Source organism: Hypoxylon fragiforme (assembly GCF_022984875.1).
Source record: "Hypoxylon fragiforme strain CBS 206.31 chromosome Unknown GGS25scaffold_3, whole genome shotgun sequence".
NCBI lineage: Eukaryota > Fungi > Ascomycota > Sordariomycetes > Xylariales > Hypoxylaceae > Hypoxylon > Hypoxylon fragiforme.
Window position 1 is genome coordinate 515,264 of NW_026054758.1, and position 27,169 is coordinate 542,432.

Here is a 27,169-nt window from a genome sequence, read left to right on the forward strand (position 1 = left end):
TGGGTGGCATGTAGCATGCTTCAGTCTGCAATGGGCTAGCAATGGACATTGACTTTTGGTCAAAAGGACGAGCGTCGTCGTAGATCGTAACTATTACCCATCTAGTATATGGGGGTTAGCTCCTCTTGGCACGGCGGAGGGGAAACGGATGAAGCTATCTAACCTTCTTCATGCTGGTGAATCTCATCTGGGGTTCCGTGAGCATTATACCTAACCCACCTAACTAGTTAGATAATGAAAACTTACTTTGAAGTTGGAGATGGTTTAATACTTGTTGTTTGTACAATACAATAGCTTTCTGTTGCAGGTGTCTGAGGCCCATGGCCCCACTAGGCCAGCCATATATTGGCACTCCGCCAGTGTAGTCTAGAATAAAGCAAGCTTTCTTCCTTTCATCTTTCTCCTTCTTGGTTGCAGTCATACTGCAACACTTTCTGACTAGGTAGGATTACATCATAAGTGGTGATGATTTCAATCACAGGTTGCTCATATTACCTAACGGGCAGCACCCACACAAACTGCCAAGCGACTCAAACGCGTTGAACATCTTCGAGATGACTCAGTAAAAAGAGCAGGAATAATTATTTCTTCATCTTTTTGGTTAAATTTTGTAGGTTGCTTTCTTGTTATTTACCTAGGTAGGTAAGATTTGGATATCTAAGACAATAACATGTCGCCATTTTGGCGATTACCCCTGAAACTCGCGCCACTAAACAGTAAGTAGAATCTAAGAAAGATGTTGAAATAAACTTTGTTGCCGAGAAACGCGGCGGCTTGTATGTGAGCTAACACAAACCAATGACGATGAAGTTTACTTCTTTGCTAGGTAGATAGTCATAATAGATTGGGATTCATCAATTGTCCTTCTTTTGGCAGCTTCACCTATTCTAATGACATTCTCACTATGATTTTCTTTGTGGAAAACTTCTCCTATTTCTATCGTAAAAAGCGACGCTGCTACTTGCCATTAGAAATTGTGCCCTATATAAATCCGTAATGAATCAGAGGTCCTTTTCCATTATTTCTATCGAGTATAGTGAGTACTGGGTAATTTGTGCGGCAGTTCACCATTGTACTCTCGTGGCTTTTTACACGTGTGAATAGGGGCTAGATAGGATGAAAGGTGAAGCGATCCACATACGAAAGTCATAATCCGAAACTTCACTGAAAACAGTCCCCAATATCACAAAAATGAAATCGGTACCTTATACCTGAGTCAGTAGAAGTATTTTCTATGTAAAAATGCTGTGAACACCTAGGTATTAGGCACTGGGTATCTACTCGTCGCCCACCCAGTTAAGGGGGAAATAGTGGGTCAGTTTGCTCTTTAAAGCCGCCTGAGGCAATCACCCTTAGCTTAGCGCCAGTGACCTTGGTGAACTACACAGTCCGTATTGCTGGACTGTGCATTAAAGGTACCTTACCCTTTAGCGTCTAAATCAGGACTTACAACAGTGTAGATAAAACCTTTTCTGCGAAGCAGGTGCCTTTTTTACTATTTACCACACAAACAAATGCACATTCCGAAACCACACGAAAAGCGTTTCCTTCCTACCACCTTTACATTTAAATCCACCATTACATTCTCTACCATCAACCCAGTCACGCGCGGCTTGAGAACATCAAGCAATAACCCTTTTGCACAAGGTACGTCGAAGAATTTGAGTATTCCGTACTCTTCTCATCGTCCAACATTCAAGCTAACCGCCGTTGCTTGGTTAGACCTTGGTTATTTGACCACATCAAACCTACCACCTGCATATCGTTCCTCTTCCACTCAAACCCAAAAGAACCGACAAAAAAATACAGGTAAGTAAAACCATTCTAGATTCCCACAGAGCCATCCCGAACTGCGCTCGCGAAGTTCCCGACACAATGTACACACACTCCAACTCTACCAACGCGTCTCCCCATCTCCCCATCCATTGCAACGCTACTGATACTAACAAAAAAAAATCTTCCTTTCCACAGCATGGTTCTCGTTTCCGGAGCCGCCGCCCAAGCGGCCGATGAAGCAGCAGCAGCAGCGCAGAAGCAGCAGCAGCGCCGAGAGGAGTTTGTAAGTAGTGAATCCTTATATCTCATCCTCACCTCCACCACTCACCTACCCCCTTCCATCCCCACCAACCATCCAACCATCTAACGAAACCCCAGGCCAAGATCCAAGCCCTCTACACCACCCTCTCCACATACCGCGCGACCTACGCCCACCTCCGCGCCACCGCCGAGCTCCTCGTCACGCGGTGCGCCCGACCAGACCACCTCGCCTCGCACCGCCTCTGCGCGCAGATAACGGGGCAGCGCTCGCGGCACCTGTCGCTGGAAGCCGAGGCCGAGACCCTGGCGCAGCGCTGGGACCCCAGCGGTGCCGTGCGCCGCGGCTTTAGAGTCCTGAAAGCGCGCAACGATGCTGCGTATGCGCCGCTAGAGGGGTTTAAAAGGCATTGTCAGGGGCAGTGGGCGCTGTTGAGTGCGCATGTTGAGGGTGGGGGGGATGAGTAGAGTAGAGTAGAGTAGAGTAGAGTAGATGAGGGGGATGGTGCTCGCGAGCAAGCAAGGTATGGAAAGGTATGGATGCTTCTTCCTTCTAGCTAGGCTGTTGTGAAGCAATGTGGTACGGGTCTAACTTTCACGTCACAGTACTCTTCTTTTCTACGGTTTGGTTCTCTGGGCGTTAGGTAGTTACTGGTCTGGCTGCGAAGGTGGGATCGGGCGCTTGGTTCTTGCAATAGTCATGAGAACAAAAATGAATAACACAAATGAACAATGAAGCCTAGTTATAATTACTGTCTTTCTCAAATCAATCACATTGATTCTCTACTACCTACGTAGCTAACTATCGAAAACTCACACACCCTTAAAACCTCTACTTAGCAAATGTAAGCTTGCAAATTCACTAGAACTCAGTCCACTGTCATAATTTATGTAGCAAGGACAATCAAGTCATTCACGGGCGTCTCTTAGAGCACGATTAACTAGGTATGTTTGAGATGTGTTTATTTCATCATCTAGAAGATAGGTTGTGTCCTGGTAGCGGAACAATGGAAGAAGCCTTCGATCAAAGGGCCCCTATATTTTTCCACCTTCTTGCCTTTGTTGCCAACTTCCCCCCCAGACTCGCCATCATCATCAAACTTCGGTGGGGCATCGGTCACAGGCCGGAACTGGCACGTATTCATAAGATGCAGAGACCCATACCCATCCATCATCCTGATCACAGATATCTCTGAAGGATGGCGCAAGTAGTACCTCGTCGTGCCATTGTCGTCCGAGGATGTATATGCTAGGGTTCTGGTTGGCGCCGTGATGCCGACATCTTCCAGAGACCATATGTTCCTATGCACGAAGTTCTTGGTTTTATCGAAGCCCCACCTAGGGCCTTTATGGTCCTCTTGAATCCAAAGAAAGCGTAGATTGAGCTTATTTTTATGGCGCTCAATAGCACTCCGCCAACCCTCGTAGGCCTCTGGATTAGCATCGTCGCGAAGACTCTCGTTGTCCAGGCATATCTCTAGTGATCGAAGGTTGCGGATTGCAACTGGAGACAGGCTGTCAAGAAATTGGACAATTGAGATACCCTTCGCGACTTTTATTGGGACCTCTTCCGAATATTCGCGGACTATGATATGGTTTTGGCTGAAAAATACAGCCTCAGCATCTGCTTTGAAAGCTTTGCTGATACCAAAAAGTTCACTCGGCGGCGCCCAGCAACGGCAAAGGGGGGAGTACGCTGTGTGTAGTGCTCTGCAGAAGCACCCAGGCTCCCTCATACTACGTTTGCAGTTTTCATCAGCACCAGGGCAGCTGTAGAACTGGCTGTAGTACTCGTCACGCCACCAGCAATGGCCTCGAAGGTTCTCCGTGGACTGGTTCATGCCAGAAAAGCGGCATGGTGTCTTCGCTTTCTCCTTGAGGAAATCCTCAGCATCCCAAAAAGATGTGAACTTTTCTATATCGTCGAATGACCAGCATATCCTGTGATCAGTTGGGTGGTTTGTTGGGTTTCTAATTCGGGTTTTGCGTTTATTCTTGGTGGAGACCCTATATCCCCGGCCATACTCGAACTCAACCTCGTTTGGGGGTGTCACGAGGTCTGTGAATGAGAGAATATGCTCTCGTATCTCGAAGGGCAAATCGAAATATCGGAATGGCTTTCGACGCTGGTTCACAGCCCGGGTGGCAGCGTTTTTGGCAATATCGTAAAGCGCTTTGTTAGGATTGGCGGCTAATCGGATATGGCAGCCAAGTAGGGTTGGTAGCTGGCTAATAGGGGCTACCATACCCTTTGCAGCCTTCACCTTTTCGAGCTTGTTCCTTTCTAAGTCGGTGTCACATATCAACTCTAGTACTAGCTTGCTAGGTTGAATGTGAGGTGCAATATAGTCTACTGCCGCCTTCCAGTCGGCGACAGTTGAGTCGAAGTTCTCTATTTCGTTGCTCCCATACAGATGGCAGCAATGATCGTTATACTGCTGCGAAATGTAGCTTAGGCCCATCTTCAGAGAGGTGAAGGATGCAATGGTAGTGGGCCTAAAGTTTAAGAGAGCTCTTGAATCGTCTATGATGATAGTGTTTTGAGAGTATAGGAGGTGGGAGACTTCGGAGTTAATTACTCGACATACGAGTAATAAACGAAAAGCTGATTTGGTAGAAGGGTGGTTTTTCTTGGAATTGTAAGCCGGCCAGCCCGCATTGTATAAGATGTATTCATTTTGTGGGCGTAATACTGTGTCCACTGGAATGTTGATGTGATGGTAGATTTGGTGTCGGATGTAGGGGGGGAGGGAGAGGAGCATGCTCTTCTCGGTAGAGGAGGGTAGTGAAGAGAACATTTTGACTTGATTTGTCTGTTATTGGTGTATGTTAATTGTATATAGTTGGTGTAAGTGAATAGTGTAAGTGAATGATGTAAGTGATAGATATAAGTTGATTGGATATAATTGATGTGAGTTGAATGAATCAATGTTGAAGTCGATATGAGTTAACTGTGAAGTTAGATAATCGTACCGATGGGGTGAAATGCGTTGTATGGAAAGAAGAAAAATGGAAGAAACGGTAGAATGTTGAAGGCTTTATATAGATTTCGGGGACGAGGTTACGCCTTCCCAATTCACAAACTGAACTGTGCTCTTTCCAACATTGGGACTAATGCTGGGTGGGTGACTTCCTGATATATACCTACTTGCTACTATAATGGAGGAAGGTATGGGACGGAAGGCCATATTCTAGGCAAGAGCCTATCTCGTACAATCCCGATTTACCAAGCAAACTGTAGGAGCATACCTAGGACCAAGGTACCTAAGCACATACAAACAAGTAATGGGAAGGCACGCAAATAGGAAACTACGTCTTAACTGTATGGCTTAGCCTACCTTGAGAAGACATCTTTTATTAGCACTGCTATATATATACTGTATTGAATGTTTGTCTTTACATACTTCAACTAGATAATCATGTTGAAGACTGCATACATAGTATAATTCAATTCATATGTACTGCATAGTAACTACGTACATACCTAGGTAGTCAACAATGCATGTAGTGGTTCGATAGATAAGTAGATAAGATAAGATATCTAGCCGTTATGCACCAGGTGCGTCACTGTACGTGCATACCTACAGTACATAGTATGGGTACGGTGTCCATCCAAGTCACTGTACCATGAAGATTAGATTATTACCAAAAGGTTAATCAACATCTGAACATGCACAACTTCAAAATATCACATGCCCGAACCTTTGTCTCTACAACCCGCACAAGCTATCTTTCCTGGATAATGTCACCTCCATCCTTCAGCGCCCCAAAGCGAAAAGCGATAGAGAAATCCATATCACCGCCGCCTCTGAAGCGCAAAGTGAAGAGTAATATATCAGGTGCGTCTGTTCCTTAGCTAGTTCATTCAACATCTCAACACTGCCACTTCAGTCTAGTCACATCCCTAAACTGCAACATTGAATAAGAGGCTGCCACTAACTGCGAACCTGCTGAGCAGAAGGAGCCGTGGCTAGTTTCTTCACACCGACGTCTCAGAAGCCTAAAGAACGGACGACCTGGACCGAGCGCGCCGCCGATGATGACGCGCCACCGACTTTACTCGTGGGCCGTTACGAGCCAGAAAACCTGGAGAAGCCAGATCCTACGAAAAGGAATAAGATAGCCGCATTCGATCTTGTACGCGTTTAAGCCATCTACCCCATTTGCCCGCTGATGAGGAGCAGCTCCTAGGACAGAAGAATATGGATGGTCTAACTCTCCCCTCCTCCAGGATTCGACATTGATCACCACGGTGTCGGGCAAGAGATTTGGGGATAGCCCTGAGGATTGGAAGTGGTGGAATAGTAGTATACCGTCGCGCCTGCGACAGCTGTATGCTGAAAAGTACGTTGGATTTCCATATCTACTACTTCCTACAACACCACATTGATCTAGTCACTTACTTTCATGCGATTTCTATAGCTATCGCGTCGTGATCCTTAGCAACCAAGCTGGACTAGTTCTACATCCCGAATTGAAACCGAAAGCACCGAAAGGCGGCAGCAAGAACAAAGTCGTGAACTTCAAGCAAAAATGCAACGCCATACTCGCGCAACTCAATCTACCGACCGCGGTATACGCCGCTACCGAAAAGGATATCTTCCGCAAGCCGCGAATCGGCATGTGGGCTGAAATATGTCGGGACTATGGCCTAGGTGAGGACGAGGTCGACCTGGCCGGCAGCCTATTTGTAGGTGATGCGGGTGGCAGAAACCCATTGAAGAGCCAAGGTAGCACCAAGGACTTCAGCTGTTCGGATCGCAACTTCGCGCACAACGTCGGCATCCCGTACCACACGCCCGAGGAATATTTCCTCGACGAGCCCCCCAGCCAATTCTCCAGAGACTTCGATCTGGAGAGCTATCCATACCCCGCCGAAGACAGCAGCAGTACTGGCAATGGCGATGTTGTGTTCGAGAAAACGAATAAGCAGGACATAGTGCTGTTCGCTGGTCCACCGGGCGCGGGCAAGAGCACATTCTACTGGCGACATCTGAAGCCGCTAGGCTACGAGCGCGTGAACCAGGATATTCTGAAGACGCGAGCCAAGTGCTTCAAAGTGGCCGCGGAGCTGCTGAGCGGAGGGGACTCGATAGTTATTGGTGGGTACCTAGTCAATCCATTGCCCTCCGTCCCTCACTTTCCCCTTTGAATGCTAGGATCCCTACTAGCTAGCACCAGCCAACGAACAATGTATTTACCGGGAAATATACGCTAACCGGCAGAAACGGGCAATTAGACAGCACGAACCCGCATTCGGACGGCAGGAAGGAATGGATCGAGCTAGCGAACAACTACAACGTGCCCATCCGCTGCGTGTGGTTCAAGGCCCCGAAAGTCGTGTGCGAGCACAACGACGCCGTGAGGGCTTTGAACAAGTCGGTACGTACCACACCACACCACGCCACACCATTCCTTTCTTTCATTCCCGATTTTTCCCTTAATTACTTTATTCTCAAAGCCATTCATTAGCTTACAATAACAAAAAAAAAAAAAAAAGCTCAACCCCGAATCCCGCACCATCCTCCCAGCCCTCGCCTTCAACTCCTTCTACGCCCGCTTCAAGGAGCCGCGGGCCAAGGAGGGGTTCCAGGACATCGTCGAGCACGACTTCAACTTCTCGGGCACTAGGGACGAGTATGACGTCTGGGCGCGGTACTGGAATTGAGTTACGTAAGTAAGTAGCTCAGGTTAGGTGTGAGATTGGTCGATGCGTTTGCGCGACTACCTACATAGCTTTGTATGCTTGTGTGATTGTCCATGTACCTACATTACATAGGTAATATGTAAGACTACCATACCTACATTATGCTTACAAATAGGAGAGAGCCTTTGCATATGTATGTATGTATGTATGTATGTATGCAGACAGTATCAGTGATGTTGTGTATATAATGTTTGTCAGTCCTGCCTAGATTGGTAAGCAACGATGTAGGATACTGTGTTCAAACATACTTTCACAAGAGCTGTTGCAATGACTAGATGCATACCTAGGTAGATTGTCCATTTGCTCGCTTGCCTTCAGTTAGCATCATTCACAGACAATCAGGCTTGAGAGCAAATCCATCATACAAGACGACTTTATTGAATTTATGCAACATTACAAGTAAGTAGGTATGTACTAACTAGTAGTATCGTACAGAGCCAAGGAAACGGCCGTGAGTGCGTAGTTTTCTCTCTCGCACCACTGAACACCAGGGTATCGCTAGATGGGTACACATCAGACATGTCATGAACTCTGCCCATTCCTCCTTCCTGTTCCCTTTCATGCTCATTTACCCTTGTTGGATCCATATCCTGCCCTCGAATGATCAACCAAAAAGCGCCAAACTCATGCTGAACCTTTTGGGGTGACCGTACAGTTAAAAACAAACAAAGCAGGTAAATCTGCTTCTTTTGACGCAAACCCCCAATACTAAGGATGACAATTCGCGGCTCGTGGTTGTGTTTCCCGCGCCGCTTTCGTTAAAAGTAATGCGTGGCATATGTTGGATATAGGTCCCGTGGTTGACGAGGTAGCCAACTAATGGTATAGTTGATATCACCAGAAGTAGCTCCTCTTCAAATCCCCTTATACCTATGGCATAGGTAATGACTCGGTGCCCCCATAGTTCTAGATCCAAAAAAATGCTCTCTCCCATCATCAGCTGAGGACGAACCAAAATCGTTTCACCGTTAGTAGTAAGTCGCTCAGCTTTCTTGACTCTCTCAATCGTGTTCCACATTACGTGGTTCCGTAGCACGTCCCACGTCATGTGCTACATAGGTAATATTATGTACCATTGTAACAATTAACTGGAACGGGGACGGAAGGGTGCTCAACCGAACAGAGCGGCGCCTCCGGTCTCGACTGCCTCAATTTCAGCAGCGCTGAGGGGAGTGCGACGGAAGCGCTCGGGTAGCTGGTTGCGGTCGAAGTAAACACCCTTGGGAGGCTGAATTGGGCCCAATTGAGAAGCAGATTGAGCGCCAATGGTCTTGCGCAGAGGACCGTGTTGCTGGGCATGGTCGCGGTAGGAAGAGAAGGAAGCGTGTGAGTTGCCGTTGGTCCGGCTGGGAAGTGCACCGCTAGGAGAGGCGGGGTGAGGGTGGGGAGTGTGGTCTACATTCTCTATTGCAGACAAGTGGTGTTAATAACTCCTTTGTCTTATGTCTAGATGAGAAAATTAACTAGAAAAGACCTACCAGGAATGGATCGCTTGCCAACGAAACGGATGAGAGGAGTGCGCTCGGCGTGAGCGGCCGCTTGGCGCAAGACTCGAGTGGCATACATTGCGAAGTATGATATGTCGATTACAAATAGGTGTTTGAAAGGCTAGAGTAGGGAAGGAAAGAACAGTTCTTCCTTCCAAATGTCGTGAATTAAATACTTGACGGAGGGTGCTCGGGTATGTGAGCAGAACAATAGTTCGGAGTTTCGGTTGGGGTAAAACTACGACGGCCAGTGACGACGGGTCAAAGTGATGGTAAGCAGCGAGGTCGTGCGGAGATGTATGTGATAAATTTATTTGTCGTATGTACAACTCTTAGGACAATTGAATTATAATTGAGAAGACTATGGAAGGAGATCTGACTGGTTTCCTTCTTCACTTTCCCAATAAAAATTATTGATCAAGCGGTAACTTAGTCGTGGTTGAAATACAGACTTTGGAAGGTAAAGGAAAGAGAAGAAAACTCCAATTGTGTTGAGCTTTGTATTTTCGAGTTCCCAGTCGCGACTTAAATTGTGGGATGTAAGGACTACTAATAAGTTGGTACTAGACACTACAAGGGACTAGGTAAGCACGTTTGTAGACGGCACTAGCATCAATCATACACATGTGTATTAGCAACCGCCGATAATGGAAGTGTGTTGGAAGTAACAACTATTACTTTAGGTGGCCGTTAGGCAGTGATTGATGGGTGAGGGGGCGGCGTAGGATGATTTTTGAACACTGATAAGAAAGTTCGGACACAAATTGGAAGTGATGAAGTCCATCAGTGGTTACTGCCCTGGATTAAGCTTGGGTTGCAAGGTTTGTTACTGGGGTTGGTGAAGTTCTGCAAGGGTTAGTTGAACTAAATCGATGCTTGCTGGGGCTACCATCGTACCATTTCCAGAGCCATCGGTCTCCACCGATCTTCAAGTGGCAGGAAGATGCAAGAACTATGCAGGGAAATGGCCAGGTTAGACTCTGCGATTATCGGACATTTTGGGTTTCTATTGCCCAAATCCAATTGCCAATCACTTTTTACCACTTTTTTACCACTTTTTTACCATTAACCCATAACCATTTTCCCGAGTTCCCCAAATCTCTGGGCGAGATCTTTCCATGCATAACTGCACCACATATAATAACATAAGCTGGGTATATGGCTACAATGGCTACCAACTTTGCATTGCTGCTGCATATCCCACACTCTCGTGACATTCACTTATTAATAAGGCAGTCGTATTTGACCTCGGAATCAAACCCAACTTTAGTTCTACTCTGTCGTATTACACCCGAGTCCTAGCATTATAGCAAAGTTGTCATATTTTACACAAATAACGTCACTCAGGTAAGATTTATCATGCCACAAACATTGGTGTCCACGAATCTTGTACAATACCTACATAGTAAGCGTCGTGTGCTTAACTGTTTAAGATGGCACAGATCCCTTAGCACGAGCCTCTATTTAGGATCTGTGGGAATTGTGGGGAATAGTCATGTGACCCACATGGTTTGTGCTTATCTTTGTAGCTTATTTTAATTAAGAAAGAATTTTTAATCCTTTTTATCTTATTTAATAATTTTAATTATATTTTTAATTTTAATTTTTTATTTATAACTTATTATAATTACGAAACCATTTTATTTATTTTAACATTAATTAATGGTTAATAAAATAAGTTAATTATAAATAATAAGGAGATTTATATTAAATAATATTATCGATAATATTAGGATAAAAAAAAACAAAGACTTATAATTTTAAATTTAATTGGAAATTTTTAAATAAGAAATTTCATTTGAAATTTTTAAATTAAAATTTCTCGAAATTTATAATTATTATAAGTATAGGAATTTTATGTTAATTTAAAAACCTTAAAACGTTATATTATATTTACATTTATAAGTTTACGTTTATTATATATAAAAAAATTAAATTAAGATTTATTAATAAATATTCGAGGTATTATATATATTTATGTTAATAATATTTAAGAATATTACGAGCAAGTTTTTTATATAAACGATTTAATTAACGATTTTTTTATTAAGTTATAAGATAACGTTTACTTCGATAAAATTTAACCGATTTTTTTACTTAAATTAAAAATTTATTTAAACCGAAAAAACTTATTTAAGTTAATATTTATCCGAGCCGATTTATTTAGAAAATATAATTAAGAATATATTTTTTAAAAATAATTACGTTATATTTTTAATAATTAAGTATTTATACGTTATTTATTTTATAAACTTTAACCTTGCGTTATCTCGCGTTAATGCGTGATTATATTATTAAAAAAAATTTTTTTTAACTTACGATTACACTTTTTATATTTAAATTTATTATTTTAGGTTATATTTTTTATTATTTATAAAGATTTTTTTCTTATAAAAGTTTTTCTTAAAAACTTAAACTTATAAATATAAACTTAATTACATTAACGTTTATTTATTTTTTTATAATATTTATACTTAATTTTTTATTATTATTATATTTAATATTTACTTATTATAATAAGTTTTATATATTTATTATTTTACATTTATATAAATAACCGTTAAAATAGCGGGCCTTTTTAAAAAAGGAAAAAAACGAGTTATTATTTTAATTTTAAAGTTAAATCTTAAATAAAAATATAACCGCTTAATATAAGATATATATATTAAAGACAAATATAATAATAAAAAAGTGGATTTAAAAAATATTAATAAGTTAAATGTTTTAACGTTAAATATATATTATACGAAGATATTTTTAATGTATAACGATAACCTTTATAATAAAGATTTTTAAAAGAAATATTAAGTCGATTTTAACGGTTAAAAAGTAAAATATTTCGATAAATTAAATCAAACATTAAAGTTAAAAATAATTAATTATTTTTTTAAGCATAATATATAAACTTTTAATCGCGTTTTTACCGAGAAATTTAAAAAGGCTATTAATGTAAAAATTTTTTTTACATTATTAAAAAATAAAGTTACGAATATAAGTACGAAGTATTTTATAACATTTATTTTTATAAAAAACCTTAATTATTAGAGGAAGTTATAATAAAATACGAAAAATATAAGTGGTATTAATTTAAAACGATCTTTTAAAGGAGACAATTAAAGTGAAATTTTAAAAACTTATAAACGATGATTTATAAGATTAAATTAAGGCATTTTAAAAGTTAAAATAATTATTATTATTTTAACTTTTAATGTAAATAAACGGATTAATTTAAATAAATTAAATGGTTTATTTATTTTAAATAATTAAATTAAATAAAATTTAATTTTAATTTTAAGTTTAAAACTAGGTTTAAGTTTAAGCTAAGGTTAAAAACTTATTATATTTAATTAATTTTTTAATTATAATAATAATTATTTTTTATTTAATAATATAATTACTTTTCGATAAAAATTAATTATAAGCTTTTTAATTTTATAACGTAACTTATAATCCCTTAACCCTTTAAATATAAACCTAAGTTTTTAATTAAAAATAATTAATTAAGCTTAAAATAATTAAGATAATTAAGGATAAAATAATTAAGGGAATTAAAGTAATAATTAATTAATAACTTTTTTTAAATAAAAATTATCGTATAAATTATAATTATCGTATAAACTATAAAACTTATAAGCGATTATTAATTTCGTTAAAATATATAATAATAATAAAATTAAATTTAATAATAATAAATATAATATTTTTAACGAAAAAATAAAAATTTTTAAGGATATATATGGTAAAGTTAAAGTTTTATTTTTAAGTTATATTACCGCTTATTTAATTATATTAAAAAACCGCACTTTATAATATTATTATAATTAAATTACTTAAAAAGAATTTATTTAAAAGCAAATAATTATTAAAATTAAAAATTTTTTTTATATTACCAAAAATTAATAAATGTATATATATAAATAAAAAATAATTATAATTTATATTATAATAAAGGAGAATTTTAATAAAAATTTACTTATTTACTTTAATATATTAATTAAATATGTTTAACGTTTTTAAAAAAAATTATTAATTAATTATATGGAAAATATTAACTTAAAAAATGGCATAATTAACGCCGTTTAAAATTACTTAACTTTTAACATTATTATTTTAAAATCATTTATTATATTTAAAAGTATTTACTTTAACTTACGTAATATAACCGAAATTACCCACCGTTATAATATTTATAACTTATAATACCTTATATTTAACAATTAATATTAAATTAATTAAATATATAAAAATAATAATAAGCTTTAAGGAAATTACCGTTTTAAAAATACTTAATTTAAACGTCGTTATAATAATTAATAAAGTAAAAAAAATAAAAAATTAATGAGACTTAAAAGGTTAAACAATTAATTAAAAAAGAATATATAAAAAAGAAAAAAAAAGCTAAGCTTTTAACGTTTTAAGCTAATTATATATATATAAATAAGGTTTAATTAGTTATAATAATAATAATTATAAGGATACTTATATAATAATAGTTATAAATAGCTACGGGAATAGTTATCCACGTTTATAACCACATTTATGTTTATAATTATATCTTAATATTACCCCTTTTTTAATGAAAAAAATAACGTCCACATTATCTAATACACATATATATTAATCCTTAATAATAATTTTTAAGGTAACCCGTATTACTTTAATAATTAAAATAACTTTAAATAATTTTTTTAATAAAATATATATATTTAAGCCTTAAGTAGTTAAAGTAATATTAAGTTACTTTAAAACTTTACTAATAACTTATACGTTAAAACTCTTACAGCTTTACTAATATATAAAAATAAGAATATAAAGGGAATAATGGTTTTAAGATAATTATATTAAATGGTTATATTAAAAGGTTTCGTCGGCTAAAATAACTAAAAATTAAAAGTTAATCTCGTCGGTTAAAAAAACCGAGAATTAAAAAATCTCGTTAATTAAAGCAACCAAAAATTAAAATAATAAAAATAGTTTTAATTATAAACGTTTCCTAATTAAGAAAAACATTCGTTACGTTTAATAAATGTTAAACCGGCGTTAAATATACTAAAATAAATTAATATATCTATAAAAATTAGTTAAATTAAAAAGAGGTAATTAAATAATAATAAATAAATAATATAAAAATTATCTTAAAGGCGTAAATATTTATATAATAATAAATAAAAAATATAATTAATAAATAAAAATAAGCTAAATAAAGATATAATTAATAAATAAAAATAAGCAAATAAAGATATAATTAATAAATAAAAATAAGCAAAATAAGGATATAATTAATAAATAAAAATAAGATTTATAATTAATTAATAAATAAAGATAAAGTCCATAATTAGGTAATTAATAAAAATATAAACAATAAATAAAAATAAGATTATTAATTAACCCTTTAATAATTAAAAGGTTTAAAGATTTTTTAAGTAAATATATTATTTACCCTTCGAATAAACCGAGATAATATAAGGGTTAAAAATCTTTTAATTATAATAAAAGATATTATTAAATAATAAGACTTAAAAGGTTAAATAATTAATTAATAAAGAATATATAAAAGAGAAGAAAAAAGCTAAGTTTTTAGCGTTTTAAGTTAGCTATATATATATAAATAAGGTTTAACTAGCTATAATAACACTAACCATAAGAATACTCACATAGTAATAGTTATAAATAACCACGAAAGTGGCTATCCACGTCCATGGCCACATCCATGTCCATGGCCATGTCTTAATAAAAATGCTTTATTTATAATAAATTTAATTATTAATTAATAAAATATTTGATAAATAAACGTAAAGTTAAGAAAAATAAATGGCGTCGCTACGTTTAAAAAGTTAAAAAAAAAGATATAAATAAGGATTTTATTGCTTTTTTTTTAAATTATAAAGGAATTAACGTCGTTATAAGCGACGATAAAAAATAAAATTAAATTAACTTTAACTTATAATATATAATTTACGAAAATTAAGACGATATTTACGATAATAATAAATAAAAACCAATTTTTTTAATATAATACTTAACTTAATATAATGTTATTAATAACGAAAATATTATTAACATTTTTATAAATTAAATAATAATATATGCTTTTATTAAAATTAATTTATTTAATAATAACGATTTAAAAAAAGTAATAATTACAATCTTTTATAAGATTTTTAAAGTATTAATTACGTTTTATTTAAAAAATTAATATATTAACGCTTTTTAAGGTATATTTTTTAATATAAAAGTAGTTAAGATATTATTAAGCGGTGAACTTTAATTAAAAACTTTATAATAAATTTATTTAAATATTTAATTTAATACGACTATTACCGGTTAATATATAATTTATTTTAAGGATAATTTAAAATAATAAAACTTAAGTATAATATAAGTTTTAATATTATTTAAAATAATCTTATTTTAAATTATATTTATAAATATTTTTTTTTTACTTTATTTAAACGATATAAATCGGTTAAGGATATATTTTAACAATGTAAAGAATATATTTATTTATAAAAATAAGGATTATTTTATTATTTATAAATAAGGTTATTTATGGTTTTTAATAAAACGAGAACGTTTTATTATTTATTATTATTTAATAAAAAAGGAATTATGTTAAATATATTAACAATTTAATTATTTAACGATTAAACGTTTTTATAATGTTTTTATAAAAGCCGGATATAACGATATTAATTTTAAAATTATTAAAAAAATCATTAAATATTATTATTAATATTAATTATATAATAATATATTAAAAAAATTTAAATTTACCGTTAAAGATAATATCGATTTTAATTATATAATATATATTAACGTTATATATATTAATGGTCGATTAGTATTTTATATTATCGATAAGGTAATTTTATTTTAAGTTATTAAGTTTTTAAAAGATATATTTATAAAATAAGCTTAAGATATTTTAAGAATAATTTAAATCGATATTTATTTAAGATTATTTAATAATTTAATATTTAATATAGGTACGAATTTTACGGTAAATAAGTTTAAAATAAATGTAAAAGCTTTTATTATTTTAATAAAAGAAGTTTTTGTGAAGGTATATAATTTTATTGGTAAATTAAAATGATATTATGGATTGTTAAAATATGTTTATAAAGTTATTTTCAAAGATATAAAAAAGCATTATATAAAATTATCTTATATTTTATAAATAGTTATAAAAGTTATTAACGATATAATAAAATTTAATAATTTAGTTTTAATATTATTTATTTTTAAGGTATATTTACGATTAATTAAAAGTTTATTACTTATGTTATCGTTATATTAACGAGTTATTATTATTAAGAAAATTATAATAAAAGTTTAAAAATTAAAAATATAATAATAAGTAAACGAGGCGTTTAATATACGAAACGGTTTAAATATATTAAATATTTTTAATTTTTTTTTATAATTAAAAGTTTAAGTGTTTTAAGAAAATAAAGGTTAAAAGGGACTTTATAAGTTAATTGTTAATAGGTATATACGTATAATAAATTAAATAACAAGTAAAGTAAGAATAATAAGGGTGAGATTAATGTAATATTAATGTTTAAGAAAGGAGGTTTAAATTTAAGAATAAGGAAAGGATTTAACTTTTTATATAATTTAAGTTACATGGGTACCTCCTTCAGCCATGTACGTACCGCGTTAATACGTACCCTTATTATATAACCACCATTAATAATATAAAATAACGAAATATATATTATTTAAATTAACGATAAATTCGTTAAATTTAAGATAATTATTATAAAGCTTTATTATTGCGATAAAATTATATATATTTCGATTAAATTTAAATTTAAAAGTGAATTAAAAAATGAAAATAATTTAAACGAATACGTTTTAAAGTAAGTATTAAAACGAGATTTAAAGTTATACGTATTTAAAAAAAAATAAGGACGTTTTTGCGGTAATAAAAATAAGTTAAAAAAGAATATTATTAATATAACTTAAAAAAAAGTTATTAATAAATAATTATTAATATAATTTTATAATAAAAGTAAGATTATTACGTTAAAATAATTATTTAAAACCTTTAATGCTTAAAAAATTAAAGGCTTAATTAAATAAAGCGTATTTTTATTTAAAAAATATAATTATATTAAATATAATAACATTTAAATATTTAATTTACGAATTATTTAAGAAATTAAAGGTAAAGTAATAAATAACTTATATAAGAAATTAAGATTTATTATTTAAAGATATAATAATATAGGAAAACGAGTAATATTAATTTAATTATTAATAATTTAACGAGCGAGTTAATAAGTTATTACGGCTTTTACTTTTACATTATTATAAAAAGGTATAATTATTTAATTATGTAACGTTACGCAAATATATATATAATTTAACACGCCTTTTAATCGTAAGTTTTTAATATAATTACTTATTAAACTTATTTTAAAATATTTAAAAGATATTATTATAATAATTTTTAAATCGGTTTATAAAATTATTAAAGTTGAAATATATTAATAAACTACTTATTTTAAGTATTATCGAAAATAATTTAATATAAAAACTTTAACTTATAACTTTTATTTATTTATTATAAAATTAAATAAACGTTTTAATTTAATTAATATATAAATTAATAACACTTTTAATATCTTTAATAAATAATTTAACCACCTTAAAAATAAAAAATTAAAAAAAGCCAAACTTTTAATTAAACTTAAAACTTATTTTACTAATAAAGAATTTTTAATTTTTAATAATTATATTTTATTTAAAAATATAAACGGATTATTATATTTGCGTTAAAAAAAATAAGGAAAGAAAATTATTTTTATTAAAGAATTTATTAACGATATTACTTAATAATATATTTAATAAAAAACTTATAACGTTTATATCGTTATTATATATTAACCGGAAGTAACTTATAATATATTTAAAATAGCATAATATAAAGAGCTTAAAAAAGACGAGATTATTTAATTAAATAATAAACTTTAATAATAACTTAAGAATTTAAATAAAGGATTTTAATACGTTTCCTTTAACCTTTTAAATGCCAAATTGTTTTTATTTATAAATAAATCCTTTATAAATAATAAAGATTTAAGCTCGTAAATAAGTTATATAATTACTTTTAAAAACGAATTAATAAATAATAACGACGCGATAAACGACGAATTTTTTAAGGTAAAAGGTAATTTAATATATTAAAGTTTAATAAAATGTCGAAAAATTATTAAAAGTGTTTTCGTTAATAAGATATATGCGATAATTTATAATATTAATATAAGAATTACTTTTAACGAAACTTTTATAATAATTTTAAACTAATAAAGCATTTTATTAACGGTTTTAGTTATGGTTTATATTAATTTTTTTTTTATATAAATATTTAATTAAATTAAGTATTATTAAAAAAAAAAGGTTAATAATTAATATTATATTATTCCGCTAATTATACAAATGTCGGGAAATCGCGGAAATTTAATAAATCCAAGGAAAGGATAATTTAATTAATGTTATAATTAAAATAAAGGCTAATAAAACATTAAAAACATTTATTAATATTAATTACCTTACATTATAATTATAAGGATAAGTTAAAAAAAGTTAATATATTAAGATAAAAATAAGAATAAAGTAATAAATAAAAATAATAAATATAAAAAAAGAAAAAATAACTAATATAGGAATTATAAGGAATAATTACGTGACCTATATAATCCGTGCTTATTTTTATAGCTTATTTTAATTAGGAAAGGATTTTTAATTTTTTCTATCTTATTTAATAACTTTAATTATATTTTTAATTTTAACCTTTTATTTATAACCTACCGTGATCACGGAACCACCTTATCTGTTCCAATAAGATCGATAATAAGATATGTGACGTTAAATAAAAAACCTCGAGTTAAGACGAAGATTAAACTCGAAAGCACCTCGAAGCTCGTATTACACATGGACAAAGACTAAATTTCACGTGTTTATTTAGGTTAGGCTAAGTAAACAGGGAGAAAAGAAAACCCCTTCTCTGGCGCAGTAGACACACATTGCCCGAAACAAATCCGTTCTTGTACACGTACAGAGTTGAGCCTCTAGGGTCCGTCCTAGCGCGGAGACGTGCATGCAGTAATGCAACATCCCACCAGCCCACTCCAGTCTGACATTGGATGGGAAACCTCATGGGTAACTCCGGGGCTGCGGGGATCGTCTGCCCACATTTTAGGGCACATACATCTACGGGCACGGTTCGAGCCTGGAGTCAAATGTCAGCAACAGTTCTTATTTGACCGTTACCGCATCGGAGTTAACAATACCATGTCATATGATCCGTGCCCTCATTCCCTCGAAATAGAGTCCCAAGGAACAAGCGTTGCTTTCTCGTGCACAACCCCACTAGATTGTATATGGGTTGAAATATCCCCGACCCTTCCAACATCTCTGTCCAACACAGCAATTACAAGTCGTCTCGTCCCGTCTCGTCCCGTACTGCACCAATATTGAACTCCTTAAGGCCGTGGTTCCAGAATTCAACTATAGCACCCCATATGGAGGAGTACTCGGTTCCCCATAATTTCTGTCAGGTTGTGCCTCTGGATGGGCACACGGTGGGTATTGGATGGAGAAAACCTACAGCATTATCAAAATGAATTATGCGCGGCGGCCGCCTGAAAACTCTTTCATAGTCTGGCGCATCGCAGACTCGGGCTTGTTTGCATACACACGGTCACCGAGACCATTCACAATGTGCGTAATCTCACTACCCGACATGCCCGTAAGCCATACGTTCGTCAGATGGTGCAGTCTGACACCCTCGACCTCGGGGACTTCGATAGCATTCTCCAGCTTTGAGGGAGAGTCCCGGAAATACGAATATATACCTAGCCCCCACGCCTCGTGTGTTGTCACGGTGTCGGCTACCTTGTACGAGGCGTACCCGTTGGCTATCCCGTTCTTGCCCCTACTCATCCATGACTCCTGGTTCGGCGGGTCATACGGGATTTCGGACTGGTAGAAGTACAAGCGGCCGCCATTCCCGTTCCAGAGCGTCTGGTATTCCTTGTGGTGCTCGTTGAACAAGCCGTATATTGTCACATTATCACCGTTGACTACCACGCCGTTCCTAGTTGGATTGGTTTCCCAGGTTGCGCCGTCGCCATGATCTGCGCGCCATAACCACAGTTGGTCCCCGATCACGTTGCGACTGTTGATGGTGATACCCACGTCGTTTTTAGTATGGCCAGCAGTCCGCACCGTCAGGTCATAGAGAAACGTTGGATTTGACGCATGGTCTGCTGAGCTATTCGGAGGCCCTACTTCGACAAGTGTCGGCGAGTTGATCTCGCTCGCATCGATTATGAGACCCGCAAGTGTAACACCGTCTACGTCGCCAACAGACAGCACTGGTTGGCCATTAACCGGTATAAGTGACGGTAACCCGAGACCAAGAACTATAGTATCAGGCCGAGAAACACGCAATGTATTGTCTAGTTTGTAAACGCCCGGCGTAAGAATAATATGCTTTCCAGAATCTAAAGCCGAGTTTATACTGGCTGCGTTTGCTGTTGATGGGTGGGCAATGTGAAATTGCTCAATGGGGATGGCTTTCCCCGGCGTTGAGGAGCCATCAACCCAGCTCGGCCCGCGGGTGTTAGTTTGCAATGCAGGTACAAAAACCTCATATTGACCCTGGCCGGTGATTCGAAGGTAAGGCTTCTCACGGATAATAGGTGTCTGGTCTATGGTAGTGTAGGCGGATGCTGGGAAGTTGTCTTGGCTAGGCGGGCTGGAGTCGCCGACGAATACCATATTCCACACGGCATTGGCCCAGCTTCCATATCGGTTATTTCGCGACAGCCATTGCTGCTGCGAGCCTGGAAGCACCTGGTTATCCACAACCGAGTCTGCCATGAATCCTCCAGACGCCCATCCTCCGGCGCCCGTGCTTGGGTCCACCTGAAATAGCCAAAGGCCTCCCTCACTCCGCACGTGCATGCGCCGTAATGGCGCTGCCTGCGAGACTGCTATGGTTGTGGTCTTGTTGGTAGCGTCCGAGGCATTGACCGAGAAGTTCTCGTATGCTCGCCAGAAATTACATGTGGCATTTCGGTTAGGCATCCAGTAAGCCGGTACATTGACGCCACCTTCGATGAGCACATCGTCCGGGGTTTGGCCCAGTCCCGCCACTTGCGTGTAGAAGCCTACGTCGAATAATACATTGTAGGTACCAGGCTTAAAGAGAATCGCGTAGCGTTCTTTGCCAAACTCATTAGCCTCCATCTCTTTGAATATAGCCGTTGCTCTACCTTGAATCTCAGACGCCGGCATACTCGGGTCGAACACGTAAACGTTGGGGCCGAAGATTGTAGTATTTGCTGTAAAAATAGAGCTGTTATCAACATGCCTATGGACATGTGTAGGAATTTCCCTAGACATTTCCCCAGAGGTTTCCCTAGGCATCTCCCTAGGAATATGAATTTCCCTAGAAAGTTCTCTAGAAACTGCAGGCCCTGGGATAGCAGGTCTAGGGAGTCTAGGAGGTTCGGGGAAATCGAGGTCATTCCAGAATCTCGTTGTGACTATCCTCAGATTTTCCGTAGAAAACTCCTTGACCCCTCTGTCCTCGATCCTCGTACGGGTCCTCGTCGTCGTCATCAGCTGTCCCGTCTGAGGGTTCCTGCCCTCGTGCTGGTACAGCTCTCGTTTGATGATGGATCCCTCAAGAGCCCACCTCGGCACGCGCTCCTCGTAAATGATGTTCCGTTCCCGCCGCATCATGGATACCAGCTCAGCGCTCGTCCTGCCGTGCATCTCGGCCGCGCTGAACATCGTCCGCGCAAACGCACTGATGCTATTCCTAATGGCATCGCCGCGACACCGCCACAGCAGACAGTTCAGCGCCTCCTCGACGCTCGGCACGGCGAAGAACCGCGCGTCGAAGTGCGCCGTCCCGAAAATCGCGTCGTCCCCGCCCGGCCCGAAGCCCAGTCCGCTACCCCGCACCAGCGCCGCGGCGAGGTGCGCGTTGAACCGCACCGTGCAGTAGCTCGCGGCCAGCGAGGACAGCTTCTGCACGCGGTCGTTGAACAGCTGCACGCCGCCCTCCGGGAAGACGACGGTGATCTCGTCGGACTGCGTGTACGCGACGCTGGCGCGCGGGAAGAAGGTTAGGAGTAGGTCCGTGCACGTCGACACCATGGCGTCGTGGATCCGCTGGTCGAAGGGCCGCGAGAAGTGCGGGTGCGCGGTGAAGCGCGAGAAGTTGTGGCCGTCGAGCCGCAGGATGAGAGGAGAGGTGGTGGGGAGGGTGGTCTCGGAGGCGAGCTCGTATTGCTTCATGCGGTCTGCGAGGGTATTGGTGGTGGGGGGCTCGGAAGACATGGTGGAGGGGTGGAGGGGAACTCTCATGATTGATTGGGTTGGGGATGTTATTATTCTTGTTTTTACTTAATTTTGTTATGGGTGAAGATGATGATGGAGATGATGGAGATGATGAATATGGTAGATAATGAATAATAGATAGAGGAAAGACAAAAGATGAATGGTTTGAGAGTGAGTCAGTCAAGTTAATCCTAGGTCTAGGTCTTCCGCTGCGCCTTCTTGGTCTAGGGTAAAGGTGTGAAGCGGTCGGGGGTGGAGTTGCCAATCCTACTGTAACCGGTCTCGTTCGTCGGGCAATGGCGGCCGAAATCCGGGCTCCGGTGCCGTGCGTCATCCTAGTTGCTCATTCGTTGTTCCTGCATTCTACTACGTAGGGAGGTGCCCACTAGGCAGGTAGATACTACATGGTAATTGATATTTATGGAAAGAAGTTGCAATGTTGTTATTGTCTAGGTATCGAGACCTATTTAAATGTTTATTCATGGAAATCATAGCTTACTCTTCATATCCAAGGTTCATAGCTTCTATCATGCCTCTTTCCACTTGAAAAACACCAATGACGTTCAGGCCAATATTCCTAACCATGCTCATGGCTCCTTCAATCCAATCTTTACCCTTTACAGATTGTAAAATCTTATGTTTGAGTATGATCTATTAAGTGAACAGTTATGACTCGATTCTATATAATACTTCCATCGGTCGTCGATTTAAGGACTTCGGAAACTATGTTGAGTCGGTATGAAGACTTTCATTGTGACACCTTGCAGATACATGTCCAAAAATGAAAGTCACACATACTCTTGTATTCGTCGTCCTGACGGCTATGGTGCCAACCTCGTTAGCTCATGACGCCAAAGACTTACACGCCAAAGCAAATACTAGGTATCCTGTTGCAGGTGCCTCAGGCACCTTTAGGCTCCACTAGAGCCATATGGCCCTTATGGCCATATATTGGCACTCCGCCATTGTAGTTAGGAATAAAGCAAGCTTTCTTCCTTCCATCTTCCTTCTTCTTGGTTACAGTTATACTGCAACATATCCATAGTGCGTTGATATCGACAGGTTCTCATGAGTATCTATGCCTATAATATCTTCTAGCGATTAGTGACACCGTATTTCAGTTGCGATACACAAGCCCGCGTTACTCAGGATACCTACTCATCACCTTACAGGACTGTCCCTTTTTTCCCCACGTCGGGAACTCACAGGCCGTGTGGCGTTCACGGTGACAGTCTGCAGTTGTTGACGAATAGCATCATGCCTCCCCCAGCAACCAACCACCCGTATCACCACGCAACCATAGCCGAGATTACGCCCGAGCCATACATAAGGTGCCCAGGTAAGTATATAAACCACAAAAGCAGTAGAACTTTCAGCCGGATTGGTATGACTCGCATAGTGGTAACTTGAAGAATTGAATTATTGAATTATTGAAATCACCTCTCCAACCCCGCCACTGAGTGAGTCCTGGGGTTCGATTCCTCAGCCGGCAAAAACTTTTTCTTTTTCCTTTCTTCCCCCCCCCCTCTTTTTCACACGCAACAGTTCTTGTACCTACCTACCTAACTAACTTACTGAACTACATGTCGCATGTTTTGAAAAGCCAGTTCTAACTTTGATTGAGCTTGTAGTGTAAATGATTGGCCACTGCCTGTGCGACAATGGTAACTCCATACGAACCATGAGATGTTCACTCCTTGACTTCACTTGAAATTGGTGATGTTTCGCCTCCTAGTGTTTACAGAACGAAGTACCCGACTTCAGAATCCATCTCATACCAGACAGCTCCCAGTCTACATATAGGTAATACGCCCAAAGAAATCATCTTCGATGTACATGATACGCCAATGCAGTACAACATTGAAGGTGATCTTGCAGTGGCGTGGAGTGGGCCGCTCGCGGTTGGAACAACAAGCCGCATAACATTTGCTTTATTGAAATACACATGCACCAAGGCGTGGATGCCGTGTGCCGGTGCCGGTTTCGACAAACGGGTTTGCTGTGTATAACGGCCCGGCCCGAGGATGCTCATGCAAACGCCAGATCAATTCTCATTAACTATCGGCTATTTGCTGCTCACTTCATCTTAAACGATACATTAGTAAGTCTACAGCCAGCCGACTACCATCTATGTGTACCTAGGCAGGTTAGACGGCTACTTGCATACCTATAAATGACGCCTGCACGGTCTAGAAGTCTGTGCTATTGGAAACCTTGACATCTGAAAATAGCATTCGTGATAGATCTCTGTTGCAGCTATTGCTGCAACCAGGAAGAAGAGGAAAGGAAGAAAGCTTGCTTTATTCCTAACTACAATGGCGGAGTGCCAACATATGGCCATATGGGCCATATGGCTCTAGTAGAGCCTATGGTGCCCGAGGCACCTGCAACAGTATGTCCAACGGCTCGTTGTGTTTTCCAACTTGAGTATTGCGGTATCGACCGTCCTTCAGGTAGCTTAGTGTGGACTGAAATTGCAGGAAATGCCGAAGTTCTTCGATCTCTTTTAGATTGCCCTCGACATCAACAGGCACCGATATAAGACAGTCGAATGCAAGTTGCGCTGGTACTTGAGCTCTGTGGTCGCGAGTGAAGATTGCAGTGGCTTGCGCAGCCCACGATGCAGATACTTCAGCACAGGGCTCACCCAAGCTCCGGGTAGCGCCAATTAGAACTGGTATCATCTTGTAGCGTATATTTAGGAGAAGAAGCACCACACAACTTTAGGTATTATTACTAGCCCTGAAGACGGCTGAATCATGCAGTTACGAAAAGGGGTTAGGAAATCAACTTCGACGGGGAATGTAGGAGCATAGGCTTGCTCTTATAGGTAACCCTTATGACCGAATTGCTAATGTACCTAGGCATACCCCAGTACGCATTGTCCGGGCGTTAACACTTCAGATAGCTTCAAGTGATCACCCAATATACCTAGGGTCGTGAGTAGGTCAATAGACGAGGTGAGTTAATCTACTCAGTTTTCTTCTACTACATTTATATTTCTACCCACCCCCACAAGCATTACATTTCACCTAGGTCTTCAAAGACTAGGTAGCTACTAGGTACTAGTAAGACATGCACCGCAAAATAGACCACCAAGTCCCGACTGCTTCAAACCCAGCAAAATGCCCATCTTTCGATAGCTCGTACAACAAGCCATGAGACCCCTTAATTCTCGGTCTCAGTGACCTCACGTGGCCAGTATGAGCGCGTCTTAGCCGCGTCAACATCATTTTCCGCTTCAGCGCTGCGAGGCCAGTAGGAACGGGTCTTGGCAGCGTTTCGCCATCGAGATATGCTACTGCGTCGGTCTTGTTTGGTGGAAGTGTACCGAGGGACCATATTTTCGTGAAGATTCCAACACTATGCAGATTAGTCATAGCACTTCAGAGTTGGATTGGGATACTACTCTGTTGTGTTTTGGCGAGTGTTTAAGAAAGTACGTAAGGCGTCATTCTCCTCATATAAGAGTTGCGCGAAAATGTTGGCGTAGGGGGCTTTGGTGGGTATGTAGGTCCCATTGACATCTTCATCACGGGATTGTAGAGTTGATGGCCCCGTGGCTCTGGAAGCAGGTACTCCTAAGATCGTGAGTAAAACAAGTAACACGGAGAACATGATTCCAATATCTTAGAAGAAACAAGCAAGTGTAAGGTATCTCAGACGGGTGTTGAGACAGACACAAATTATAACCTACTGCATCTGATCCCGTCCTCATCCTTACCTACCTACTCTTATCGCGAGATGTTACGCAAAAATACAATCTAGGCGGCTCCCGGATGCCATCCTTGCAGGGCCAGCACCAGTCATGATGTATAGGGGCACTGCTCTAGGGCCGAACCATGTGCGGATCAGCTGCGGTCTTATCATGGATCCTTTTTGAAGAATCACGCAAGATACATACATTATACGGATACGTTGGTTGGCGGCTCCTTTATACCCCTGTAAAGAGCACTAATTGGCTTATAGGAGTCCAGCTGTCAGCCTATCAGGGTGGCATTTTGGTGACCAAAATTGCTAGGTTGGGATACATTACTTTAGGTGCCTGGGTAGGTACCTAGTACCTTCTAGACCCCTTTTTTCGTACCTATGTTGCATCACAGCTGAAGGACTACTTCACAAGAATCTTCGCTCCAACTAAGATGATGTTCATTGACAGGACGTTGCACTTTACCATCGTTTTACTCCATGTAAGTTTTTCTTTGTTCTTCGTCAAAACCGCCACTGAAAAACTTACCTACGCTATGTTCTCCTTTCTCCGAACTAGACCTTACCAAAAGGTCTATCAGTCCGACTCACCATCTCACGATGAGGGAGACACTGAGGGCGTCTTCAAGCAATATATCCAGACTTCAGCACAGTAGTGCGTTTGCGTGACTGAATTACCCCCTATTATTGATATCCGAGGTCTAATTGATGATAGCACCAATGTCGTGATCCAGTAGCTATTCTAGAGGCAGCTGAGAAGCATGCTGCTCCGGTCGTCAGGCCGATAACTAAGACAAGTGTGGCACACGAGTTGCCAACTTTCCCTTAAGTCGATCCCCTGGGCAGGCCAGAGCTATACAATACCTTCCTA

At 37.7% G+C, this 27,169-nt stretch overlaps 6 protein-coding genes across 6 annotated transcripts; 1 reads left to right on the top strand and 5 right to left on the bottom strand.

Moving 5' to 3' along the window:
• Window positions 1-3,008: 3,008 nt before the first annotated feature.
• Window positions 3,009-5,372, bottom strand: GGS25DRAFT_163090 (uncharacterized protein; the record flags this gene model as incomplete). The annotated part of the gene is made up of 1 exon (XM_049256510.1): window positions 3,009-5,372. Exon 1 carries the CDS (start codon window positions 4,830-4,832, stop codon window positions 3,009-3,011), a length of 1,824 nt encoding a protein of 607 aa, XP_049118529.1. The 5' UTR covers window positions 4,833-5,372.
• Window positions 5,373-5,675: 303 nt separating this feature from the next.
• Window positions 5,676-8,048, top strand: GGS25DRAFT_479733 (PNK3P-domain-containing protein). Its single transcript, XM_049260037.1, has 7 exons — window positions 5,676-5,873; window positions 5,993-6,171; window positions 6,266-6,378; window positions 6,457-7,136; window positions 7,274-7,416; window positions 7,535-7,941; window positions 8,025-8,048. Exons 1-6 carry the CDS (start codon window positions 5,705-5,707, stop codon window positions 7,700-7,702), a joined length of 1,452 nt encoding a protein of 483 aa, XP_049118530.1. The 5' UTR covers window positions 5,676-5,704; the 3' UTR covers window positions 7,703-7,941; window positions 8,025-8,048.
• Window positions 8,049-8,106: 58 nt separating this feature from the next.
• On the bottom strand, window positions 8,107-9,945 carry GGS25DRAFT_479738 (uncharacterized protein). Its single transcript, XM_049260038.1, has 2 exons — window positions 9,220-9,945; window positions 8,107-9,145 (listed from the first exon to the last, which is right to left on the bottom strand). The coding sequence occupies exons 1-2, from the start codon at window positions 9,305-9,307 to the stop codon at window positions 8,853-8,855; spliced, it is 381 nt and encodes a 126-aa protein (XP_049118531.1). The 5' UTR covers window positions 9,308-9,945; the 3' UTR covers window positions 8,107-8,852.
• Window positions 9,946-19,172: 9,227 nt separating this feature from the next.
• On the bottom strand, window positions 19,173-22,877 carry GGS25DRAFT_479740 (glycoside hydrolase family 55 protein). Its single transcript, XM_049260039.1, has one exon. It carries the CDS (start codon window positions 22,615-22,617, stop codon window positions 19,861-19,863), a length of 2,757 nt encoding a protein of 918 aa, XP_049118532.1. The 5' UTR covers window positions 22,618-22,877; the 3' UTR covers window positions 19,173-19,860.
• Window positions 22,878-24,686: 1,809 nt separating this feature from the next.
• GGS25DRAFT_163198 (uncharacterized protein) lies at window positions 24,687-25,514 on the bottom strand. Its single transcript, XM_049256511.1, has one exon. It carries the CDS (start codon window positions 25,272-25,274, stop codon window positions 24,957-24,959), a length of 318 nt encoding a protein of 105 aa, XP_049118533.1. The 5' UTR covers window positions 25,275-25,514; the 3' UTR covers window positions 24,687-24,956.
• Window positions 25,515-25,520: 6 nt separating this feature from the next.
• On the bottom strand, window positions 25,521-26,466 carry GGS25DRAFT_479747 (uncharacterized protein). Its single transcript, XM_049260040.1, has 2 exons — window positions 26,000-26,466; window positions 25,521-25,953 (listed from the first exon to the last, which is right to left on the bottom strand). Exons 1-2 carry the CDS (start codon window positions 26,206-26,208, stop codon window positions 25,656-25,658), a joined length of 507 nt encoding a protein of 168 aa, XP_049118534.1. The 5' UTR covers window positions 26,209-26,466; the 3' UTR covers window positions 25,521-25,655.
• Between the last annotated feature and the right edge of the window lie 703 nt (window positions 26,467-27,169).

Excerpts from the sequence above, each read along its gene's own strand:
- GGS25DRAFT_479733 (XM_049260037.1), top strand. The coding sequence starts at position 5,705 with ATGCACAACTTCAAAATATCACATGCCCGAACCTTTGTCTCTACAACC. Across the intron at positions 5,874-5,992 it reads AGTGAAGAGTAATATATCAG|AAGGAGCCGTGGCTAGTTTC; the intron begins GTGCGTCTGTTC and ends CCTGCTGAGCAG. Across the intron at positions 7,137-7,273 it reads AGGGGACTCGATAGTTATTG|ACAGCACGAACCCGCATTCG; the intron begins GTGGGTACCTAG and ends ACGGGCAATTAG.
- GGS25DRAFT_479738 (XM_049260038.1), bottom strand. The coding sequence starts at position 9,307 with ATGTATGCCACTCGAGTCTTGCGCCAAGCGGCCGCTCACGCCGAGCGC. Across the intron at positions 9,146-9,219 it reads TGGCAAGCGATCCATTCCTG|AGAATGTAGACCACACTCCC; the intron begins GTAGGTCTTTTC and ends TGTCTGCAATAG.
- GGS25DRAFT_479740 (XM_049260039.1), bottom strand. The coding sequence starts at position 22,617 with ATGAGAGTTCCCCTCCACCCCTCCACCATGTCTTCCGAGCCCCCCACC.
- GGS25DRAFT_163198 (XM_049256511.1), bottom strand. The coding sequence starts at position 25,274 with ATGATACCAGTTCTAATTGGCGCTACCCGGAGCTTGGGTGAGCCCTGT.
- GGS25DRAFT_479747 (XM_049260040.1), bottom strand. The coding sequence starts at position 26,208 with ATGTTCTCCGTGTTACTTGTTTTACTCACGATCTTAGGAGTACCTGCT. Across the intron at positions 25,954-25,999 it reads ACTCGCCAAAACACAACAGA|TGTTGGAATCTTCACGAAAA; the intron begins GTAGTATCCCAA and ends TAATCTGCATAG.